The 19,418-nt window shown below is 46.5% G+C and overlaps 3 protein-coding genes across 8 annotated transcripts; 2 read left to right on the top strand and 1 right to left on the bottom strand.

Moving 5' to 3' along the window:
- Positions 1–1,293: 1,293 nt before the first annotated feature.
- Positions 1,294–6,567, top strand: il7r (interleukin 7 receptor). Of its 3 annotated transcripts, XM_041058908.1 has the most exons (8): positions 1,294–1,455; positions 1,851–1,983; positions 2,065–2,222; positions 2,365–2,516; positions 3,211–3,367; positions 3,455–3,560; positions 3,644–3,716; positions 4,264–6,567. In XM_041058908.1, exons 1-8 carry the CDS (start codon positions 1,362–1,364, stop codon positions 4,663–4,665), a joined length of 1,275 nt encoding a protein of 424 aa, XP_040914842.1. In that variant the 5' UTR covers positions 1,294–1,361; the 3' UTR covers positions 4,666–6,567. The 3 variants fall into 3 exon arrangements, with proteins under 3 accessions (XP_040914842.1, XP_040914841.1, XP_040914840.1); XM_041058907.1 differs by having other exon boundaries at positions 1,851–2,222; positions 3,458–3,560; XM_041058906.1 differs by having other exon boundaries at positions 1,851–2,222.
- An 86-nt stretch (positions 6,568–6,653) lies between these two features.
- On the bottom strand, positions 6,654–11,255 carry capslb (calcyphosine-like b). 3 transcript variants are annotated; one of them, XM_041058909.1, is made up of 6 exons: positions 11,011–11,255; positions 9,941–10,079; positions 8,531–8,708; positions 8,239–8,448; positions 7,912–8,028; positions 7,017–7,145 (listed from the first exon to the last, which is right to left on the bottom strand). In XM_041058909.1, exons 1-5 carry the CDS (start codon positions 11,024–11,026, stop codon positions 7,927–7,929), a joined length of 645 nt encoding a protein of 214 aa, XP_040914843.1. In that variant the 5' UTR covers positions 11,027–11,255; the 3' UTR covers positions 7,017–7,145; positions 7,912–7,926. The 3 variants fall into 3 exon arrangements, with proteins under 3 accessions (XP_040914844.1, XP_040914843.1, XP_040914845.1); XM_041058911.1 differs by lacking the exon at positions 11,011–11,255 and adding an exon at positions 10,695–10,772; XM_041058910.1 differs by lacking the exon at positions 7,912–8,028 and having other exon boundaries at positions 6,654–7,145; positions 11,011–11,252.
- A 1,361-nt stretch (positions 11,256–12,616) lies between these two features.
- On the top strand, positions 12,617–15,942 carry LOC121195881. 2 transcript variants are annotated; one of them, XM_041059579.1, is made up of 3 exons: positions 12,617–12,718; positions 13,444–13,511; positions 13,940–15,942. In XM_041059579.1, exons 1-3 carry the CDS (start codon positions 12,632–12,634, stop codon positions 15,543–15,545), a joined length of 1,761 nt encoding a protein of 586 aa, XP_040915513.1. In that variant the 5' UTR covers positions 12,617–12,631; the 3' UTR covers positions 15,546–15,942. The 2 variants fall into 2 exon arrangements, with proteins under 2 accessions (XP_040915513.1, XP_040915512.1); XM_041059578.1 differs by having other exon boundaries at positions 13,414–13,511.
- The last annotated feature ends 3,476 nt before the right edge of the window (positions 15,943–19,418 follow it).

Below are 19,418 nucleotides of genomic sequence, written 5' to 3'. Positions count from 1 at the left end.
CTGCTGAGTCGCTCCACAGCTTCTCTCTGACCCTGACAGATCACATGATCTGGACTCTGGTTCTTCATCCTCTGTGTGAAGGTCCTGACTGTTGGGTTCATCCGCTCAGGTCGAGGCAGCACGGTTTCCCAGCATGCCCTGCTTCACTACAGAAACACAGTGTGTGAGGCAGTGAGAGGGAACAGTTCTAACCACACTGAGGAGAATGAACATGAGGAGAAGGACACACACTCACACACACACACACACACACGTTTGTAACTTTCAGCAGCAGGTGGCTGCAGCTGTCATGTGACTCTGGTGCTGTACAGGTAACAGACATGTAGTCACGTGTCAGGGTCACTTCAGGCTGAGAGCTCGATGTTGGAGCGTGTAGTAAACAGAGACATGTGTGTCGTGTGTCATGTGTACACACTGGCCTCATTTGAAAACAAACCAGATGACTCGAGCAGACAGGAAGTGGTTTGTAGGTTTCTGGTTAGATGTTGAGCTTCATGGTTGCTGTTCGACAGAGAGGAAGACTCACGTCAGGCTGCAGCTCTGACAGCTGTGCACCGAACTTCAGACCCGTCTGAAACACGGCGCCGCAGCTTTCTGAGGAAAACCACCGACACACTGAGTCTGTGTGATGTCCAACAACCCTGAACCCTGAGGACTCTGGTCTCTGAGGGACTCTCAGGTCCAGTTATTGACAAGCACCAAGCAAACTTTAGTCTCTGTCCATGTGTTTGTGTTTGTATGTGGCCTCTTCTTCTTCTTCAGTTACCAAACAGCTGCAGGTTTACCTGACCCTGGTTTACACAGAGCTGAGAAACCACAGACGGACTGTGATCAGACGCAGATGTGCAGCATCTGGACTGAACCTGGACATGGAACAAAGTGGTCGATGAAAGTTTTGTATTCAAAGTTTTTCAGACACTTTCCTCTGAGCCTCATAGTGGGCGTGTCTGTGTTTGATTGACAGCAGCTTTGTGAATAAAAATCTAAATGTGTGTATATTACAGAGCAGATCTGTGTCTTAATGCAGGGTTTTCTGTGTGTGGTCTCTTCCAGCTGTGAGGGAAACATCTGGCTCAGCGTCTGCTCCGCAGGCCGAGGACAGAGGCTCAAACTGAAACCAGTGGCTGAGTGAAGCTGCACAGAACCTGCTGTTTGCTGAACAAACATGTTTTCTGATTTACAGAACATCCTGTGAGCAAAGAACTCAGCTAACCCAACAACACCCCCCCTTCCTCTGCACGGTGGCTCCTCCCTCTTCCTCTGCCTGCTGACATGAAAAGCTGCGAGCTGTGAGAGCGCAGGCTGTGAGCGAGCTGAGCATCAGGTGAGTCTGTCTGTGCAGCGGTGAGACGGCTGAGGACATGATGTTTGACCGGAGGATCGTTCTGCTGCCGCTGCTGCTGCTGCTGCTGGGTGGAGCTCAGGCTCAGAGCGGAGACGGAGACACTGACGAGGGTGAGAGGACATTTTAAAATGTCTGGTTGACTTCAGTTTGTTTTTCAGAGCCTGTGATGGAGACGTGGTTCTGACCTGAGCTGCAGTCAGAAGCTGATCCTGTGACAGTGACACTCTGAGGATCTGAGGCTCTGACACAGATAATTCTTATTCATGGGGAAAAAAAATCTGCTTTTTCATCTTTAACATATAAATGAACACATGAAAACGTTGCTATAGTTTCAGCAGTGATTCAGTTGTTCATCTTAGAAGGATTGAATAAACCTAAACTCAGGTTTATTGAATCTGAGCTCGATGTCCTGCTGAGTGAACCTGGATCAGCAGGACACTGTGTAGTGTTATGATCACAGTTACTGCTGAACTGTCCCCTGAGTCTGTCCTGCATTGTCCCTCAGAGACCAGAATCAGCTGCACTTCACATATCGCAACAGAAGGAAACAGTCTGACCTGCGAGCTGCTGGCAGGCAGGAACAGCGAGGATGATGAAGATGAAGATGAGGGCGACAGTATAGAGGAGATGACTCTGTGGTACGACGCTGTCATAACATCAGATAACATCAAACATCATGATCCTACGTCTCAGAGAAACCTCTGTTCTCCTGTTCACAGTTACACTGACTGGAGTTCAGACAGCGTGGAGACGAAGTGTGTGAAGGATTCTGGGAACACGGTCCGTTTCAGAGAGACGCCGGTGGCTCACTTCAACCTGACTGTTCGCTTAAAGAGAGGACGCCGCATCTCAGCCACAGTGGACCTGAAGAAAATCGGTAAATCGTGTGCAGAGGAAACGCAGCAGCTGCGTCTTCACGCTCGCGGCCGACGTGATGTTTCCTGTGAGACAGAGACACGGCAATCCCGCCTGACGTCACACTCACCTCTGTCCCCTGGTCCTTTGTTGTGTCTCGGCAGTGAAACCGAGGCCTCCTCAGGTGTGGAACGTCACTGTCAACCAGGAGGCTAACCAGGTGGTGATCTCCATCCGGACGCCGTACCACAAAGATTACCTGAGAGTAGACAACCAGCTGTTCCAGCTGCACATCTGGACCACGGGCAGCCAGATGGTAGGTCACATCTGTCTGTGTGTGAGTGTGTGTGTGAGTGTGTGTGTGTGTGTGTGTGTGTGTGAGTGTGTGAGTGTGTGTGTGTGTGAGTGTGTGAGTGTGTGAGTGTGTGAGTGTGAGTGTGTGAGTGTGTGAGTGTGTGTGTGTGTGAGTGTGTGAGTGTGTGTGTGTGTGAGTGTGTGTGTGTGAGTGTGAGTGTGTGAGTGTGTGTGTGTGAGTGTGTGAGTGTGTGTGTGTGTGTGTGTGTGAGTGTGTGTGTGTGTGAGTGTGTGTGTGTCAGAATGTGTGTGTGAGTGTGTGTGTGTGTGAGTGTGTGTGTGTGTGAGTGTGTGAGTGTGTGTGTGAGAGTGTGTGTGTGTGTGTGTGAGTGTGTGTGTGAGTGTGTGTGTGTGTGTGTGTGAGTGTGTGTGTGTCAGACTGTGTGTGTGTGTGTCAGACTGTGTGTGTGTGTGTGTGAGTGTGTGTGTGTGTGTGTGAGTGTGTGTGTGTGTGTGTGTGTGTGTGTGTGTGTGAGTGTGTGTGTGTGTGTGTGTGAGTGTGTGAGTGTGAGTGTGTGAGTGTGAGTGTGTGTGTGTGTGTGTGTGTGTGTGTGAGTGTGTGTGTGTGTGTGTGTGAGTGTGAGTGTGTGAGTGTGAGTGTGTGTGTGAGGATCAGGACCAGCTGTGTGCTCAGACTGGTTCCTGTGTGTCCACAGGTTCAGAACATCTCCTCAGAGAACAGTATGAAGATTGACATGGAACATCTGCAGAGGAGCAGGCAGTACCACGTCAGAGTGCGAGCGATTCCCATCAAGTTCCTCAGAGGCAGCTGGAGCGAGTGGAGCGAAACGCTGAATTTCTCTGTGTCTGCAGGTAAGAACGAGTCTGACCTGCAGGCATCAGCTGTCCTCACACACAGAGGACAACCTGGTTCAGAGTCCTGTCGTCTTTTTGTCCCAGCAGACGTCGTCCCTGAGGACAGGCAGGAGGAGTGGGTCAAACTGATCGTGTGTGTCGTCCCGTTGGTCGTGGTGACGTTCAGTGTTTTCTTCTTCTGGAAAAACGAGTACGATGTTTCTGCTTTGTCGACAGAAAACCAGTGAAATGATGTGATTCGTTCATTAATCTGTTTTTCTTTTACCTTCACAGGATTTTCACCTACATGTGGCCGAGCATCCCACACCCCAAACACACGCTGGTGCAGATCTGCAAGCCAAACAAAGTGAGTCCGTTTACTGAAGAACAGCGTCAGAAATTCAGCCTTTATATTCATGTTTAGTGTTTGAGACACAGGGAAACCTGCTACGTCCGAGCTAACGGCTAACACCGGACGTGTTACGCAGGACGTGTTACGCAGGACGTGTTACGCAGGACACGTTACGCAGGACGCGTTAGGGCTGGTCAGTAACGGTTTCTCTGTGCGTCTTTCTACTTCCTGTGTCCTGAGCCTCAGGCTGACGTCTCTGAGACGAGGGTGTCTCTGCTGTGGAGCAGTGTCTTCTCTGAGTGTTCACACAGAGAAGATGCTAACATCACGCTCAGGTCAGGACGGCTTGTGATCTGTTCCTCACCTGTGAGCGAATCCACAGATCGCCCCACCCCCACAGTCACCTGACCACATCAACCACAGAGGTTTTCTAACAGGCTGGGAGACATGATGGTCCTGCTGACCGGAGCATCACATCAGAGGACACCTGTGTTGGAGGACAGTGGGTCCTCGCTGCTCGGTCCATGATAAATCTAAATGTTGTATGTCTCTGGTTTTGCAGGGTCTTCTGTTGAACTTCAAACCCGAGGTGTTCAGCGCCCTGAAAGTCGACCCGCAGGAGAAAACAGAGGTGCAGCCGAGTGAGGAGACGGAGCCTTCACTCCGTCCCGACAGCACTCGGTCCAACGATCCCTGCTCCACCCAGAGCTCGGACTGCAGGAGCACCACCAGCGTCAGCACTGAGGAGCTGGAGCTCTCCGGCCTGCTGAGCAGGAGCTCCTCCGACGGAGAGGACAGCCTCCAGAGCGTCAGTCCTTCCCCTGTCAACGTCCTCCAGCTCGGGGACGGACCTCACATGCCTCAGCCCGAACCCAGCAGTGGAGGAAACAAGGCGGAGGTGTTTGGGGCGAGTCAGCAGGAGGAGGCCTACGTCACCATGTCCAGTTTCTATCAGATCAAGTAGGTCAGGACCAGGAGCAGGATCAGGAGCAGGACCAGGACAAGGACAAGGACCAGGAGCAGGACATGTGTTTATCAAACTTCTGAGAATTATACTTTAAGATGCTCTCAGGCAGTGGTTCCCACTCTGGGGCTCAGGACCCCCACCAGGTCCAGAGATCAGTTTGATAAGTGCTGATGTTGATGATCCTTGTTTCCTCTAACAGCATGAAGTCGACCTTTTTTAGTGAGATGTTTTCATGTATCTGAGCATCTACAGGCAGATGGTACAGATGTTCATGTTCCTCAGAGGATAACTCACTGATTCATAATCTAACAGCATCAGCAGGTCAGGAGTTTATTCAATTTTATTCCACAGCAGCTTTTCCCTCTGAACTGCTTCTGCTGAAATATGGAATCTTTCACCTTTTCATGCCCCGAAAATCCTTCAGATCAAACAGTCTGTCCACACTGACCAGACAGTCTGTCCACACTGTCCTCACACTGACCTGTGACCTGTGACCATAACCTGTGACGATGCCCACAAGTGATTTTAATGGATCAAGAAAAAGGAGTTTGGGAGCCACCGACCTATAGAGCCGATGGACGAGGAGCCTGCAGAACTAACAGTTCACTGACGGTGAAGTGTTGAAGGAAACTTTGAGAGAAGCTGAATGGTCACATGATTCATTCCAGCTGAGTCACATGATTCATTCCAGCTGATCAGAGATGAGGATCTCCTCTTCACCTGAGCCACAAACGTTAGGTGACGTGTTCCTCTGCCAGGTGTTAACGACCATGTTAAATCTTCAGAAGCTGTTAAAGTTTGCTCTGTCACTTCTATGATGCTGAGATTTTACAGTCAGTTTGATGAAACCTTTATTTTTACGTCTGTAGGTAAAAGTTTTATCTTTCACTTGTATCAGTCGGATTTCTGCAGATTATTGACCCAGATCTACTCAGATGTAGCTTTGTCTGTATTTTGTTGCTTGTGATGCCAAATGATTAGAGATGATCCGCTGTATGTTCATAACGTCTCACACACTGTAAACTGACACCTGCTGTCATCCAGAGACGGTCGCTGGAGGAACCTTAGAAGAACATATCAGTGTTTCTGCACATTTTTCTACAAATCACACAAAACTTGAATGTTTGCAGTGTTCTACCATCCAGGCAGCTCATTGGTTAAAGAATCCCCAGAATCCCCTGCAGAACCACAAAAAACACATCCACAACAACAACAACCACAATGATCCTGAGAGCCACAAAGGAAACTCAGAACCTCTTCAGTTACCAATACAGACACTTAATGGGCCCATAGAACTTCTTCAGTGGTCACAAGAACCACTTAATGGATCCCTACAGCCCCCTGATGGACCCATACAGCCTCTTCAATGATCAACAGAACCACAAAAGAACCTCCTCAATGACCAGCAGAATGATCTAAAGGACCCCTAACATTTTAAGGCCCACTAAAACCTCTTCCGCCACCAGTTGAACCTCCGGAAGGAACCCGGAAACCTCTGAAATGGTCACTAGAACCCTGTCAATTAGAACAAAAGACCTTTAGAATCTCCTACGTGATCATAAGAACCAACAGAACCCTTCAGTGAACTGGAGAACCTCCTCAGTGACTAGGACCTCCAAGAGGATCAGAACTAGCATCTAACCAAGGATGTTTAAGGATTCGCTTCATTCTTTACTGAACCAAATCTTAAAAACAGCGGTGAGGTCCTGTAAATAAAGCTGCTGCCTGAACTCGTCTGCACTGAACCAAACCTCCTGCTGAAGAGTTCGGCCACGTTCGTCCTCTGAGCGGCAGCACTGACTCCCAGCTCAGGCCGGTCACACTGAGTGTGTGTGTGTGTGTGTGTTGCTGCAGCGACGTGACCGGACTGTTTGTGTTTGTGGTCTGAGTCATGGAGACGCAAACAAAGCTGCTTCTCAGAATATCTGACACAACCTGCACCTCATGTTTGCTCCGTGCAGCAGCTGGAACACAGGATGAATCAGTCTGTGCCACATACACTGTACATACGTGGTTTAATCACTGTTTTATTTCAGCAAAGCCTGTTGTGCTGCATATCCATGTACAATAAAACTGAAAAATGGGAATTAAACATATTCTCTACTTAAACTTCAACAGTATAAAATAAACACAAAGAAAATATTCTACTATTTTTGAACAAACAAAATGATTTAGACTCATTTCGACTCACTACATCCATATGGAAAGAAATGATGTGTTAGTAGCTGGAAACAGAGAGATAGTTAGTTACCCTAACCCTGGTTGATTTAACTCATCACTGTGGTCATTACACATGGATCCTGACTGTAAAGGTCACCAGCTGCTTCTCTCACTGACTGAACGACAGTCTGAGCTCATGTCCTTCTTCCTTTGCCTCAGAGCTTCCAGGCGTTTCTCATCATTAGAATAAAGTAGACGTCGCTGTCGATGGAGGCGCTGACTCCACAGTAATAGTTGACAAACTCCTCTTTGGTCACCTGTCGATCAGAGGAAACACTGAGACACACAGAGACAGAACCAAAGTGAGAGAGAGAGACGACGTGATTCGCCCGAGCAGCTGGTTTCCATCCAAAAGAGCTGAGTCATCAAAGACGTCAAAATCAAAAACAAAGCAGACGAACGTTGCTGCTGTTTCACAGGATCAATCCACGCTCTGAGCACGAATCTGAAACGTTCAGGCAGATCAGCATTAACCAGAATGAGCCTGTAAATTTTTATCTTCTTTTTCTTTTTACTGTATTTGTCCATTTCTCTCAGCAGGTGTCACTGTCCACTTACTTTAATACACAAGTCTAACAAAGAAAAGTAAAGTGAGGATACAGTTGATGATTCACCGGATGAAAAATGTCTTTAACAGAAAAAATAAAAAACAAGCTTCATGTTTGGATGGAATCAGCGAGTCAGAGTGGAAAGGTCGATTTGAGTCTCACTGAATTATAGAGAATAAAGTGAAAAAGTGTTAATCAAACTTTCTACAGACAGAAATAAGAAACATGAGGGTTTGAATCTTCTGTCTGAGAAACACCAGCTGATAAAACCACCTGAGGTTTGTATGTTGTATGGTTCTTTGACATGTTTGTCTTATTCTCTTGTTGGTTTATTTTTCAAATAACAACCATACAATATACTCTGCACATTTCTCTAAAACAGAAAACACCCTGAAATGGAAAACTGCTCCTCCTCCGCCCTCCGCCCTTCACCCTTCACCCTCTACCCTCCACCCTCCGCCATGAGTTTGTTTACCAGGACGACGCTAACTCAGAGTTTCCAGGCATTTCTCATCATCACAATAAAGTAGACGTCTGTATCGATGGACGCGCTCACACCAGCGTAATAATTCAGAAATTCCTCCTGGGTCACCTTCAGAGAGGAACACCAGCATGAACACAGGTCAGTGATTCTACATTCTCTCTGAGAGCTGCACACAGAACATCTGTAACTGTAAAGGTGTCGTGACATGTGTGAATCTGACACATTCACTGACCCTCAGACACAGAAACGTCTCACCTGAACCACCTGAGGAGAAGCTGCTGAATTCACTGAGACAAACATCACGAGTTCGTTCGTTACCTTTCCATCTTTGTCGTACGGAGAGTCAAAGCTGTCCAGGAATTTCCTGAAGACCTGATCCTCTGTCCACTCTCCGTTCTGATACTTGGGGTGGTACTTGGCGTTATACACCCCCCGCAGGTCTTCGATGGTGATCACCCCGTCACCCGTCTTATCCAGCTTCCGAAACGCCTGCATCACCACCTCCTTCCTGGCTTTAGACATGGGTGGCTGCAGGTATCAGATGATGGAAGTGAAGAACCATAAGATAATTAACACCTGTACCTGTGCAGTACCTGACCCACATCTTTACCCTCAGAGTGATGAGAAACTCGTCGAAGTCGATGGTCCCGCTCCCGTCCCGGTCGAAGTGCTGAAACAGAGCCGTGGCCTCCTGCTTCTCCATCAGGACCCCGTAGTCGTTCAAACCCTTCAGAAACTCCTTGAAGTCCAGGGAGCGGCTGTTGTCATCGTCCATTATTTTGAAGGTTCTGACAAACGTGAACACATCAGGATGTTATAATACCGACTGTGTAAAATACAACAGTCCTCTGCTGAGAACAGGTGGAAGGACTAACGCTGAGGACAGTTCAACAGGTCAGCCTCAGCTGGACGCTGCGTTTACTGCTAATGGCAGCCGGCTAACATGCTAAGCTAGGTGCTGAGCATGGTAAACATTATACCTGCTAAACATCAGCATGTTAGCATTTAGCTTAAAGCACAACTGTGTAGCAGTTCCACAGAGCTGCTAGCAGCTCATCATCTCATGTTGTCAGTCTGGTTCCAGTAACGCTGATCCAGTAACGCTGACCCAGTAACCACCTGCAGCTCAGCACATCTGCTCATTATCTGTCCATCAGCATCAGGTCACTGCACTGTTACACAGGGAGAAACACTCAGATCCTAAACTGAAGTGAAAGTAAAACAAGTCAAAGTTCTGATCCAACATTTCACTGAAACACAGATCATCATCAGCAAAGCTGGAGAGAGAAAACATATAAAAATACTTTGATTATATGATGTTAGCGTCATATAATCATGGTGCTGCTCGTTATTTAACCTGCAACACATTTTATAAACTGATCATGTTTAAATTCTTACTGTGACTGCAGCTCTCATATAAACGTAGTAACGTATTAAATGTTAAAGTAGTGAGTTACTTCCAGGCCTGTGGGAGAATTAATGGCCTGACAGGATCTGTGTGGGTGGATGCAAAGCTGCTTCAGCAGGTTAGAGAGTTTACAGCCGAACATCAGCAAACAAAACCACAGAATCAGCAACAACACAACGAAGTGACAATAAACCCAAACACAACACAACATCCTGCAGCCACTGGTAACACAGGCTCGAGTGCAGCATGATGCAAAGTTCAAGTATCACAGGAAAACACCAACCTCAGCTCACAGAGGACCTACAGCAGAGAAACATGAACTGAATGTGCTGCTTTAAAAACCTGCTCAGCTTTAAGTTTCACTGCCACAGGAACATGAGGAGTCATGGGATCAATGCAGAGAGAAGCTGATGTTATGTTTTACAACAAAAATCCAAACTTTCTGTTTTCCTCTTCATTCCGTTCTGAAACAGCCTCTCCTTTCCACCACCACCATCGAGATGTCAAAAGGACTGAGACCTGGACTCCCCTGGACTCCCCCAGACTCCCCTGGACTCCCCCAGGTCTCCATCTTTCCCAGAGTGAACAGGTGTGGGTGTATGAGGAGCTCACCTGCCCAGACCTTTGATCCCAGACGATCCTCGGGCCAGACACTGCAGTCTGAGTCTCTCCACCGGGTCTGAACACTCCGACAGCTGACGTTTGGCGTTCATCGCCATCTCTCGATCGTGTCTCGATGTTCCCGCCATCTCTGACAGGACACAGAGACATGTGTGTGTTACTGAGAGGACAGAAACTACAGCAGGTGGTGAAAACGGTCTGTGCTGCTCTGGAATAAAACACTACAGCTGATCATCAGCTGATCATGAACCTGAGCTGAGTCACTCGTCTGATTATTGCTGATCAGTCACAACCAATAACATGACCGAGGAACATCTGTACAACATCTGCTGAGGACGAACACTCAGCTCTGGCCTCTGATTGGTTAAAATGTGCACTGGTCTGGACTGCAGCTCAGCAGCTCAGCAGCTTGTTGTTGTTGTTGTTAAAGTTTGTTGTCATGTTTCAGTTTTTATATTTTTGAAGGAGAAACTTTTTCTGTGAGCGACAGAGATGATGGAGTGAAGCTGAGGAACGTTGTGTTCAGGTTCTGTTACATCAACTCACTGATCAAACTCACAGGAACTTTTTTAAATTGTTTGACAGGATGAAAACTGAGACGAAGCCTCTGCAGAGGCAGAACTCTCACTGTACATTCTGCTCTTCATGGTTTTGTATTTACACTGAAGTAATATTTTAAATGCAGGAAACTTCAGAGTCACAGTTCAACACAAAGTAACAGCAAATTTATTCTTCACTTTCTCACCTTTTCCTCACAGAAGAACAAACCAAACTGTTCCACGGAGAGTGAAGAACCTCAGTCACACCTGAGCCTGAGCACAGCACAGGTACAGCTCCTTCTCAGTTAGCTTACAGGCAGGCAGCTCCACCTGGTGGTCAGAGGTATAAACACAGACACATCTGAAAACGGATCCTACAGGTAACTTCAGACAGAGGAACCTGTAGGATCTCACACCCAGAACAAATCAGACACACTGACAGAGAACACGTGATCATATGTGATGTATGTTACTAAGACACAAGCAGAAGAACCAAATGTCCTTCAGAGTAAAAGCACTCACTCTGCAGTAGAACCATCCAGCTTCAGTCCAGTGACTGCAGTACAACAGAACCGTGGAACATGAACAGTGGAACCTTAAAGCGTTGGTTCTAAGCAGAAACACCAGGTATCACACAGAAGCAAACACAAACACCTGATGTTTTTACCTGCGGCTGAAGTCTGACATCGAGGCTGCCCTTCCCCAAACGATCTGCCGTTACCATGGAGACCCGCTGTTCTCCGCTGTGATTGGCTGTTCGGACCTGTGTTTACAGAGCTGGGATGGTTCTGACTGCTTCACTGTACCGGTGAAAAAGCGCTATTTGATTCACAGCCTCTTCACAGTAAAAGTCTCGCTCTGCCTTTATATGAAAAACGTTTATTATGAAACACAGACAGGAAGTGATGTGTTAGAGTTTAGTTTTACTCATGTTTTCATAACCTCAGTGATAATGTGGTTATTAAAGACGTGTGTGTCTGTGTGTGTGTGTGTGTGTGTGTATTCTTTGCCCTCTTGTGGTCAGAGTCAGGAGCTACAGATATTAATTCCAGTTTGACATCAGGTCAGTGATTCCACTGCATCTGCTCAGTGTTTATCAACATTATTTTGGATAAAAACCCGTTGTGTGTGTCAGAATGTGTTTTCACTGAATGATTTACAATTGTATGAATGAAGAAAATCAGATTTATATTATTTATATGAGTGTTGTTGAAGAAGCTCTGACGTCCTGACAGGAAAATATATTGAAGATCCCACAGTTCCTCAGCAGGTTAACCTCTCAGGTCCGAGGTCAGAGTCTGTAACATCCCCTGATGTAAGTGATGATAACGACCTTCATCCATCATCAGTGACATGTTACTGAGCCAGAGACAGTTCACTGAGACGGTGTCAGCAGCCACAGTCCTGTTTCCACTGGAAACATCAGAGAAACGTTCAGCTAACATCAAGGGAACAGATTAATGCAAAACATAGTCTGACTTTATGATGGACATCAAACACCAGGGGGCGCCCTCACTCCTTTAAAAGGCAGAACTGAGAGCTGAGTTCCAGTTCTACATGTTAACACAGTACAGTGAGAACGTCTACTGATGGAGCTGTAGAAGAAATGAGTGTTTCTTCAGATGTTCATGCTCTGTTACTTTAAATGTCATCAGCTTCTAAAAAGACATCAACAGTGATTGTGACGTCTCCGTCTTCAGTGACCTTATGTCTGTCTGAGGTTTCACCTGTTACCTGATGTCCTGGTTGTTAAATGTTGACAGAGCATGTGCATCTGACCTGATCTGATCCTGACACCAAACGTGTCGGACAAGTCTTCAGTCACTGAACCACCGAGCCATGAACCACGTCACTGACACGTCAGAGACAAAGAGCTGAACGACCTGATTCCTCATCAGAGCTGATTCTCTGCTTCAGAGCCAGTGACTCTGCTCTGCAACAGATTCTGCTGCAGATCCAAGACTTTCCACAGATGATGATGATCCCAGCACCACCTGTCATTAATCACCTGCAGTAACAGGTTCCACTTTCACTGGTTTTCCAACCATCAGCTGATCAGGTTTTGCTGATTCATGATTTCCAAGAAAGTGTCTCAGAGTTTCTGTGAAATCATGTGACCACTGAGCTCCCATCCCTTCTACTGATGGATCATAAAAGCTCTGAACCCAGCCTCCTCTCTGCTCTTCCTGCATCCTCAGCATCACAGAGCTGCCTGAAGCCGATAACACAGGTAAGATCACTTTGAAAGCTTAAGATCAGGAGATAAAGATCAATAATGAAGCTTTACAGGAAATGATTCACTATTTCATCCTCTTTGTTCTCAGAGTTTAACAGTTAGAGAGAAAGTTTTCTCACAGGATGAAAGAATGAGAGAAATAAAACCTTTGACAGATTCTGAGGGTTTGAAGGATTTTGTCTTTGATCATTTAGTTTTCATTAAAAATCCATGAAATCATTGAAATAAGTGGGAAAGTCAGTGACTGCGATGATTCTATGGAAAGATGTTTCATATGATCTGTAACTCAACCTCACACCTAACTGTAGAATACCTGTGTGTGTGTGTGTGTGTGTGTGTGTGTGTGTGTGTGTGTGTGTGTGTGTGTGTGTGTGTGTGCGTGGTCCTCAGTCAGGTTTCTGGAGCCTGATGGTTTTGATCCGTCCTGGCTCCTGAAGCAGGATGTTGTTGCTCCTGGATTTGTGTTGTTGTGTCGCTTGTTGTTGTTTGTGTGTCAGATTCATATTGAACCATTAGACTTGGTCCTGGCTGACACCCAGTCCTACAGGACTCAGACCAGGGCCCAGTCAAACCTGATGGGACCAAGAGGAAAAGGTGGTTTCTGAATAAAGTGGTTCAGACCAGATCGAAGCAGCTGTGGGTCTGAAAAGGTCTCAGATTCACCTGGAAGTTTCTTTACTGTCCTACAGCTTTTTCTTCTTGTCTTTCCCCTGGTGCAGAGACCGAACCCAGACCTGATCAGACCTGATCCGTCTTCACCGTGTGGACCAGGAAACAGCGCCACCATGTGAGTAACTACAGGCAGCAACAACACACTGAAAGCTGAAGCTGAAAACACTGAAGCTGCTGCTCAGGGAGAGAACAGAGACACAGGCAGCTTCACTCTGCTCTGCATCACAGCCTCATCATCAAGCTGTGTTTGTGTTGCTGTTTGTGGGTCTGTGTGCGCTCTCTGTCTCTCTGAAGGACCATGAACCTCAGTGTCTGAGAGGTTGTTGAAGGAGACGGACTCCAGACCAGCTCCCAGTCCACTGAGCAGCAGTAACTAAACTCTGTATGGAACTGAAGTATCTGAGTAAATGTACTCAGTTACTTTCCAGCAGTGCTGCTAACAGGATAAAGTCACAGCACAAACTGTGACGTTCAAATAAAAAGTGTAAAAGTCTGTGAATAAAGTTTAAATGTGGATTGAATTCTATTCTTCTGTCTCCACAGGTTCAGTAACGTCTCCTCCAAATACAAGGACATCATGTCCAAAAGTGCTCTGATCCGTTCAGGGTGTCCTGCTCTGTACCAGCTGAGACCAAAGAAGCAGATGTTTGGGACTCTGAGCAGAATGACTGTAGGAGAAAAACGTCAGAACAATGAAAACAAAACAGTTTTATTAGTGGGTGAAACAGGAACAGGAAAATCTACTCTGATTAACGCTCTGATCAACTACACCATGGGAGTGAAGTTTGAGGACAACGTCTGGTTTCAGATCGTAGAGGACGTGAAGAAAAGTCAGACAGAAAGTCAGACGTCAGATGTGATTGTGTACGAGATCTTTGGGTTTGAAGGTCAAACTCTGCCCTACTCTCTGACCATCATCGATACTCCTGGATATGGAGACACTGCAGGAACAGAAAAGGATGATTTAGTCAGTCAAAGATTATTTGACTTGTTCCGCTCAGAGGACGGAGTTCATGAAATCCATGCAGTGGGTTTGGTGGTGAAGGCAACGGAGAATCGACTGAGTGATCGACTGATGTATATCTTTAATTCAGTGATGTCTCTGTTTGAAAAAAATGTGAAGAACAACATCGTCGCTCTCATCACTCACTCAGATGGAACCGAACCTGAAAATGTTCTTCAAGCTCTTGAAGCTGCAAAAATTAAATGTGCCACAGACGAGAAGAATCAGCCTGGTCACTTCCTGTTTAATAACCAACAGAGTAAAGATCGATTAAAGGGGAGAAAGTTCCTGGAACAAGCTGATGAAATATCAGTGAGAGGAATGAGGGAGTTTATCTCCTTCCTGGAAACATCTCAACCTCAAACACTGGAGAAAACTGTGCAGGTTTTGAATGAGCATGTCAGACTGACAGCCTGCATCCAAAACCTGGAGGAGAGAATCAGACTGATCAAACTGAAACAGACAGAGATCAGACAGACTAAAGAAGCTCTGAAGACACATGAAGAAGAGATGAAGACGAACAAAGACTTCACTATAGAAGTTGATGAGGTTTACAAAGAAAAACAAGAAATCAGTGGTGGGATGTGGGGGTTGTTTTATGAAGCAGCTGTTACCTGTAACAGATGTGAAGAGACCTGCCACTATCCTGGATGCACAGTGGCCTGGTATCCTAATGCCTGTGAGGTGATGAGCGGAGGCTGCTGTACTGTTTGTTCTAACCACTGTCATCACTCTAATCATGTGAAAGAAAAGTGGATCTATGTAAACAAGACAAGGAAAGTTCAGAAGACTATTTACCAAATCAAAGAGAAGTATGAGAAGAACAAGTCAGAGAAAGAGGAGAAGAAGAGTCTGCTGGAAAATCTAGAACAGGAAATGAAAACTCTGACAGCAAAGAAAGATCAGTTCCTTGAAGAGTCCTACCAACATCTGCTCAGTCTGGAGAAGATCGCCCTCAATGTGAATTCACTGTCCACTCACGTCCACCTGGACATCCTGATCGAGAAGATGGAGGAGAGAGGAGACAGAGAGAAGGTCCAGAAACTGGAGGAGATGAAAAGTCGGGGAGACAAAGGAATCCAGGCAGGGCTGAGGTACAAGTATCGTAAACAAACATCAGGGGGTAAAGACATGAAGCCACGGTGAGCAGTCAGTCACATGACACAGTCACCTGATCATACCTCTGTCAGGTGAGATGTCAGAGCTCATGGTTCATGGTTCAGATGAGCTTCTCTCCTCTCATAATAACTGTCAGCATCAGTCTCATGTCAGTAACGTGTCATTGATCCTTTAGCATCATGCTCAGATGAATCTTGCTGAATGTGCTGTGACTTCCTGTTTCCTGTTCACCTGAGAAATGATTCACAGGGAAGCTTCAGAGCTGATCAATCAATAATCACTTATAGTGTGAATGAATGAAGAGCAGCTTCCTGCACCATGTCCCTACTGACCCCTGACCCCTGTGACCTTTAACCTTTCATGTATTCAAAGTGTGCTTTATGCTGTGCTGCTGTTTGTTTATTAATAAACTCATTTACTCTCATTCAGAAACCATGGTGTGTGTGCAGGGGCCTCTGGGTAATTCTTTGTTACACAGCGTGGATCATTTTGCATTAAGCTCATATTAAGTCTCAGAGGCTGTGAAACTTTCCTCAGGAAATATGAGAAAGGACGTGGTGAGGACTGTCCACAACCATCCAGCTTCAGTGATCACGTGTCCTCTCATGATAGTGCAGCATCTCTCAGCATCAGCTCCATCTTATCTTCAGTCTGTAACATCCCATGATTCCTGCAGTGAAATATAAACTCACACAAACAAACACAGCAGCTGCATCTGGAACCAAGAGCTTTACAAAGCTTTAGTTTATCTGAATTAAGCTTAAAACAGGGATTTTCCTGTGCTGGTCTCTGCAGTGGTTCCTCCACACATCAGTCGTTCACTCATCCAGTTCAGTCAGGTCTCAGGACTCATCACTGCTCTGAGTCTCTCAAAGGAAACAACAGGAAACTCTGTCAGAGCAAAGCCATCACCGTCCTGTGGTGATGGCTGACCCCGTCCCTGCTACGCTGCTGTGGTGCATGAATAGAACACTTCATCCAGTCCACAAAAAAAAATCTGTCTCTGAACGTAATCCAGAGGTTACAGCTGTTACCACAACTTCCTGAGGAAACAGACATATGAACATCATTTCCAGGACACAGGGTTTTATACATTCAGGAGCACAGACGGACGGACGGACAGACAGACAGACAGACAGACAGACAGAGGTGTTCTGGTATTTTGAAGACACCAGAAATCAGAAATTCATGAAGTCATAGGACTGAGCTTAGATCAGATCCACTGTGATCCTGACATCAGCTTAGTGGTTTGGCTGTTTAATAACACTGAACCAACTCAATACACAACACTAACTTACACAGTGACTGTTAGAAAGCCCACTTCACTGTCACACCATTTAGTGTAGATTCACTTTGTTATATACCAATGTTAATCTGCTTTTCCCAGTTCAGTGAACTCACTAGAGCTGTAAGTTACAGACTGACCCTGAACGCACCTCGGCCGCAGGTGTACTGTGTAATACAGAAGATAGTTTACGGTCCTTTACCTGTGCGGCTTTTTAAGTTAGCGGTGTTCACCTGTTAACCTGCGTACCTGCTCAAAGGTGGGTGTACCGTTTGCAATCTGAAATTCGATGTTTGTCTGTCCGGCATTCTTGCCGGGGAGGTGGGGGATCACATTGGTTGTTGCGTTATCTTAGCCCGCCTCTTTCCTTTTTTGATTGACAGGTAAGTGACAGGCTCGATTCCATAGCAGACGTGCTTGATTCCTCCCGGTTCCATAGCAATGGCGCACCAGAGAAATTTACCGGTATTTTTTTCAGCGTGAGAAATACAATGTGTGGCGGGAGTGCGTGACAAAAGACCGAAAAGCGTGACTGTCACGCTCAATGCGTGAGACTTGAGAGCCCCTAGGATCATAAAGACAAAACTAGTCGTGTCTGTGTCTGATCCGAACCAATGATCATATTTCCAGCTACATTTCTCTAAAGGTCAGACAGGAGCAGGTAATAAATACAGACGGCTAAGTTACAGGTGCAGACATCTGGGGCGGGACAGACAGTCACAGCGGCGGGAAATATACCTGGGCAGGAAGTGGGTGGGTGATAAGAGCAGGGGCAGCTGGCTGATAGTGGGCGATGCAGCCCCGCCCTCCATGGCCCACACGAAAAACAGACAAACAAAGAATTTATTTTACCGTTCAAAGTCTGAACGTCATTGTCCAATCAGCAGCTCCTAGGGGCGATTGCCGTCAGATTGAAAATCGCCCCACACGCTCTCACAGACTTACATGTTTAGTTTTAGACCCTGCGTTTCTCTGGGCTCCGGGAGGGCGTGCCCCAACGTGCTTTTGTCATACGCACTGATGAAGTCACGTGCGCATACGCGACGCGTCGACGTTCAAGACCAACACGGCTAGCATAGCAACCCAACAGGAACAACTCCATTCTGTCGTCGGAGCAGTCAAAATAGTTTTACTATCAATGAATTAGGACCCAGACCAGATTTAAATATGAAGCAGGAAAACCTAGAGCCGCGGATTTTCACGGAGCTCGTATGAGCGGGAAACGTGGCTAGCAGGATGCTAAGTAGCTAACGCGCTGTGCTGCTAGCCCTGCCCTCTGATTAACCCGGATGGAAACACAGACACCGACAGAAAACATGAAACATCGAAGCTGCATATGGACAGCTGTCTGAAACTTTGGTCTTTGGAAGAGTTAACATCGCCACACAGTTGGATGAGAGCTACACGATAGCTGTGTGTGGTCACAACGATGAGGGGAGAACCGCCATGTTGACTGTGTCAGATTCTGTGGCGTGTTTGAGTTAGCCTTGGAGGCAACGATGAAACCGAGGGATTGTTGTGGTTGATTGTAAAGCAGGTCTTTGTTCACTCACAGGGAGAAATGATGACAGTGAATCAGCTGATGGACACAGAGGAAGGGTTTCACTGTAGAACCTAAATTATTGTTCTCAAGAAATTAACTATGAACTTGATGCAGCTGCACAAACATATTGCACAGTGTGTACAGTTCATGTCTGATGCTGCCCTCTAGCTGGTGGTTGAACAGGAAAGGTACCAGGAAAACCAGATTATACAAAGCAATGTAACACTGGGAAGTGACGTTGGTTATTTTACCCACTGAACGGGGGCAACTTAGCCAGCATCACAACAACTGCCCCCTGAGAGGTTTGTCAGGAGCTGCCACTGGATAAGAAACACAACAATAAAACAGGAAACTCTGAAAGACAAAAGGTCCAGAAACAACAGGTTGAAGGCCTCGTGCAGCTGAACTGATCAGGACCAGTCACACCAGTAAAATCAGTAAAACCATTACTGTCGTCCTCACAGTCACGTCACATGTTTAACTGTCCTGGACGTGGGTGTAATCCTGATCCAAGTCCAGGGAACCTGATGTTCTCCAGATTCATTGTAGCATCAGCTCCAGGATCCACAGAGTGTGAGCTGGAGGCGGGAAAACCCTGTCCCATCATTGGCTGCTCCAGAAACATCAGTTAAAGGATTGAGAGATTTAAAAAGAACAAAGAACATGCAGCAGGAAAACTGGAAAACTTTGATCAGTGTGTGATATTAACTGGGATTAAAGCAGAAGAGGATATGTGTGAAATAATAAATGAAAGCTTTCTGCTTCACAGGGACAGGCGACTGGTCCCAGATCAGATCTCTGCAGACCTGCCAGTGAATCATCAGCGTGGAGGGTGAGGACGACTTCAGGCTGAACAGGTGGATAATTACACTTTGAACAGTGTGAGCACATTGAACAGTGACTGAGGCCCAGGAATGAATGTTTGAAGCTGGTTAATGATCTCAGGCCTGATTGGTTCTGAACTCTCAGAGGATTCTGGGTGATGATGGACTGTGCTGGGATGCAGTGTGATCCAGCTCCAGGTGCAGCTGTTGGTAAAGTGTCAGGTTTTAGCAGGTGACACAGTCACAGG

This window comes from Toxotes jaculatrix, chromosome 16 (assembly GCF_017976425.1).
Source record: "Toxotes jaculatrix isolate fToxJac2 chromosome 16, fToxJac2.pri, whole genome shotgun sequence".
Taxonomy (NCBI): domain Eukaryota; kingdom Metazoa; phylum Chordata; class Actinopteri; family Toxotidae; genus Toxotes; species Toxotes jaculatrix.
The sequence above is the reverse complement of the archived record's forward strand: the minus strand, read 5'-3'. Positions and strand labels throughout refer to the sequence as shown.

Excerpts from the sequence above, each read along its gene's own strand:
- il7r (XM_041058906.1), top strand. The coding sequence starts at position 1,362 with ATGATGTTTGACCGGAGGATCGTTCTGCTGCCGCTGCTGCTGCTGCTG. Across the intron at positions 1,456-1,850 it reads AGACGGAGACACTGACGAGG|AGACCAGAATCAGCTGCACT; the intron begins GTGAGAGGACAT and ends ATTGTCCCTCAG. Across the intron at positions 3,561-3,643 it reads TTCTTCTTCTGGAAAAACGA|GATTTTCACCTACATGTGGC; the intron begins GTACGATGTTTC and ends TTACCTTCACAG.
- capslb (XM_041058909.1), bottom strand. Across the intron at positions 8,449-8,530 it reads AGTTTCTCATCACTCTGAGG|CCACCCATGTCTAAAGCCAG; the intron begins GTAAAGATGTGG and ends TGATACCTGCAG. Across the intron at positions 8,029-8,238 it reads CGTACGACAAAGATGGAAAG|GTGACCCAGGAGGAATTTCT; the intron begins GTAACGAACGAA and ends TCCTCTCTGAAG.
- LOC121195881 (XM_041059578.1), top strand. The coding sequence starts at position 12,632 with ATGGATCATAAAAGCTCTGAACCCAGCCTCCTCTCTGCTCTTCCTGCA. Across the intron at positions 12,719-13,413 it reads GCCTGAAGCCGATAACACAG|CTTTTTCTTCTTGTCTTTCC; the intron begins GTAAGATCACTT and ends ACTGTCCTACAG. Across the intron at positions 13,512-13,939 it reads CCAGGAAACAGCGCCACCAT|GTTCAGTAACGTCTCCTCCA; the intron begins GTGAGTAACTAC and ends CTGTCTCCACAG.